At 38.9% G+C, this 4,069-nt stretch overlaps 1 protein-coding gene across 1 annotated transcript; it reads left to right on the top strand.

Annotated features, from left to right (window-relative positions):
- The first annotated feature begins 320 nt into the window (after positions 1 to 320).
- On the top strand, positions 321 to 3,812 carry LOC149208386 (uncharacterized). The gene is made up of 2 exons (XM_089398325.1): positions 321 to 3,246; positions 3,346 to 3,812. Exons 1-2 carry the CDS (start codon positions 321 to 323, stop codon positions 3,795 to 3,797), a joined length of 3,378 nt encoding a protein of 1,125 aa, XP_089254451.1. The 3' UTR covers positions 3,798 to 3,812.
- Positions 3,813 to 4,069: the final 257 nt, after the last annotated feature.

The raw sequence follows: 4,069 nt of genomic DNA on the forward strand, positions 1-4,069 counted from the left end.
AAAACCCATTCCATTGATATTTGGAAAACCCACTAATTTTCGCAATCATCACGGCCTCCTCCCTTCCTCAATTAATCCAATTCATCCACAACCACAAGTCATGATTATATATCTGCTCTCGCCATTCTGTCTTCGCCCCTCAATCTTATTACGCCTCCTCGCACACGCCACACTCGTCGGACGTTTACACTGTTTCTCCACATAACGCGCACTTTCTCCTATAAATACTCGTTGCCAGAAGCCCCATACCCACTGCTTCTCTCCCTCCTTCCCACGATACCCACTGCCGGAAGCCCGCCCTTATTTCCATTTCCATCGCCATGCCGTCTCCCTCTTTCGCTTTGCCTGCGCTCTTTCTCCTCTTCCTTTTCCCTTTCTCCTCTGCGCATTCATTTCATGATGATGCACAGTCCCTGTTGGCATTTAAGAAGCTAACTACAAGCGATCCCAATAATTCCTTGGCCAATTGGAGCCCCACAGTCCCCCTTTGCAACTGGACAGCTATTACTTGCGGCGGCCGTCATCCAGACAGAGTGGTCGCCATCGGTCTCAGTGGCATGGATCTACGCGGCACCATCTCCCCTTCGCTCGGTAATTTGTCGTTCCTACGCTCACTCGATCTTTCAGACAATAAGCTCCACGGTCATATCCCACCCCAATTGGGACGCCTCTTTCGTTTGCAAGGACTTTACTTGGGAGCAAACAGTCTAACAGGTACCATTCCCTCTTCTCTAGGAAATCTTTCAGCATTGATTAATTTAGATATTGCTGAAAACAGTTTGGCTGGTCCCATTCCGCCACAACTAGGCCTTCTCACCCATCTGCAAATTCTTTACCTTTTTACAAATGAATTGTCTGGCAGCATTCCCCCTTCATTGTCCAATATCTCCACTTTGACTCAGTTGGGCATTTACAACAACCACCTCACTGGCAGCATTCCACAAGAACTGGGCCTTCTCACCCATCTGCAAACTCTTTACCTTCATTCAAATGAATTGTCAGGCAGCATTCCACAAGAACTGGGCCTTCTCACCCATCTGCAAACTCTTTACCTTTTTATAAATGAATTGTCTGGCAGCATTCCCCCTTCATTGTCCAATATCTCCACTTTGAATGACTTGCAAATTTTCACCAACCACCTCACTGGCAGCATTCCACAAGAACTGGGCCTTCTCACCCATCTGCAAACTCTTTACCTTGGTGAAAATGAATTGTCTGGCACCATTCCCACTTCTTTGTCCAATATCTCCACTTTGACAACATTGGAAATTCCCATAAACAAATTTAGAGGGCACATTCCATTAGAATTAGGTGCCAAACTCAACAATTTGAATGTGCTCTCTTTATGGGGAAATCAACTTAGTGGGAACATACCAAATACCATTGGGAATTGTTCCAAACTTGAACAACTTTATCTACACTACAATAAGTTGAGTGGGAGTGTTCCAATAGAGTTGGGTAACCTTTTCCGCCTTGAAAAATTATACCTGCATAATAATGAGCTTGACTGTGGTAGCACCACAACCATGCCTTTTCTTGTATCTCTTACTAATTGTTCTCACTTACAAGAACTACACTTGAGTGACAATAAACTAAGTGGTGTATTGCCCCTTGCCATAGGGAGACTTTCCACCAATTTGTCTTACTTTTCATTAGCCAACAACAAAATACAAGGAAACATTCCTCCACATATTGGCAATCTTAGTAGCCTAATATTTCTAAATTTAAGTGGAAACTTTTTAAATGGTACCATTCCACCATTTGGAAACCTTACAAAATTAGAAAGATTGGACATAGGAAACAATGAATTAGAAGGTAACATCTCCAATCAATTTGAACAATTACAAGGACTTGGTCTCTTGGACATTAGTAGAAACAAACTCATTGGAAAGATTCCCAATTCCCTTCCACCATCTAAACAACTAAGAAGACTCTTACTTCATGACAACAAGTTATCAGGGAGCATACCTGTCATCTTAGGAAACTATATAAATTTGGAATTGCTTGACCTATCTCACAATATGCTCACTGGAAGCATTCCACGAGAAATTGCTAAACTTTCTAATCTACAATTCTATTTGAATTTGTCATGGAATTTATTAGAAGGCTCGTTGCCCATGGAGATTAGTAAAATTGCAATGGCTCAAGCTATAGACATTTCATCCAATCACTTGACTGGGCTCATTCCACCTACACTTGGAAGTTGTCATGAACTACAAACATTGAATTTATCTAGAAATGCCTTCCAAGGCTCTATTCCAGATTCACTTGGAACTTTACTAAGTCTTGTGAACCTAGATCTCTCTTTCAACTCCTTATCAGGTCCAATACCAGTGACTCTCCAAAAATTGAAAATGCTTCAGTGTTTGAATTTGTCTTTCAACAATCTCACAGGGGAAATCCCAAAAGCGGGATTTTTTGCAAATCAAACAATTATCATGTCCTTCATTGGGAATCCAGGCCTTTGTGGACCAAAAGTATTCATGTTACCTGCATGTCCAACATCAAGAAGTCATTTTGCACTTGCGAAGAAAATACTATTTCCAATGAGTGGAGCTATTGTTTTTATACTATGTTGCTTACTTTTGGGGTTCCTTTGGAGACGAAATATACATGTGCAAAGCTTTGATTCCTCAGAATCCATTTTTCAAAAGTTAGAGCACAAAAGGATCTCATTTCAAGAGCTTCACATAGCAACCAATGGATTCAGCAGGAGCAACTTGTTGGGATCAAGTAGTTTTGGATCTGTTTATAAAGGAATTTTGAGTGATGGCACAATTGTTGCTGTGAAAGTTTTCCAATTGCAAAATGACCAGGGTGAGAAGAGTTTCAAAGCAGAGTGTAGTGTCTTGCAAAAGATTCGACATCGAAATTTGGTGAGAATCATAACCTCCTGCTCCAACCTCCATTTCAAAGGTTTAGTGTTCCAATTTATGTCTAACGGAAGCCTAGAGAAGCATTTGTATCATGACAGAGATGACAACAATGATGAGGATGTGTGTGGCCTGGGATTGAAAACACTACTAAACATTGCCATTGATGTGGCCCATGCCATGGAATATCTACATCATTATTCTCATGTGCAAGTAGTGCATTGTGATATAAAACCCAGCAATGTGTTGTTGGATGAAGACATGATAGGCCATGTGACAGATTTTGGTCTTGCAAGATTGATTGGTGCAGAATTTGGTGATTCACTTACTTCAACACTTACTTTGAAAGGGTCTATGGGTTACATTGCTCCAGGTATGGATTTTTTTAAAATTAGTTTTAATTGTCATTTTTCATCAACAATTTTGTATACACTAGTGAGATAAATATTTATTGAGGTTTCCTTTAATGCAGAGTATGGATTGGGTGAGAGAGTTTCTACCAAAGGAGATGTTTACAGCTATGGCATTTTGTTATTGGAAATGCTTACCAGAAAACGACCAACCAACAACATGTTTTTTAGAGACCTAAACTTGCACAAGTGGGTCAGCCTAGCATTTCCAAGCAAAGTGAATGAGGTGATTGACAACAATCTGTTTAGCGCACAAGATGGAGCTGGATTTGAAGAAAATAATATACACAATTGTCTACTTTCTTTGCTACAAGTTGGTTTGATTTGTTCAAAAGATTCACCTAATGAACGACCAACTATGAGAGATGTGGTAATAGTATTGGAAAATCTCAAAGAAGATTTGGTGGCAAAAACAATTGCTACAAGGAGAAGTATATCCAATTTACTTGGCCATACAAATGCACCAAATATAAATTCCATAACATCAAATGACCAAAGTTCTTCTACATTTTAGTTTGTGAAAATTGTAAGTACAAAATATTTCAATCTTATCATTATTCTTTCAATCACATATTTATTTTTTATTTTAAAAATTTCAAACAAATTTCTGTTACCATATGTTATCTATTTATAATTACCGCGAATATGAAATTTAGATGCTTTTTCAACAGTTGATTAAATAGACTGTAAATTTACATTTGGTTAAATTTATTCTCCTTTCATAGTATTTATAAATTAAACTAGCTTCACAGAAATGGAAAAGAAATTAATTGCATTCTGTTAGTT

This window comes from Pinus tabuliformis, chromosome 1_2 (genome assembly GCF_031772625.1).
Source record: "Pinus tabuliformis cultivar Carrire ecotype Pingquan chromosome 1_2, CPIR1, whole genome shotgun sequence".
Taxonomy (NCBI): Eukaryota; Viridiplantae; Streptophyta; class Pinopsida; order Pinales; family Pinaceae; genus Pinus; species Pinus tabuliformis.

Excerpts from the sequence above, each read along its gene's own strand:
- LOC149208386 (XM_089398325.1), top strand. The coding sequence starts at position 321 with ATGCCGTCTCCCTCTTTCGCTTTGCCTGCGCTCTTTCTCCTCTTCCTT. Across the intron at positions 3,247-3,345 it reads TATGGGTTACATTGCTCCAG|AGTATGGATTGGGTGAGAGA; the intron begins GTATGGATTTTT and ends CCTTTAATGCAG.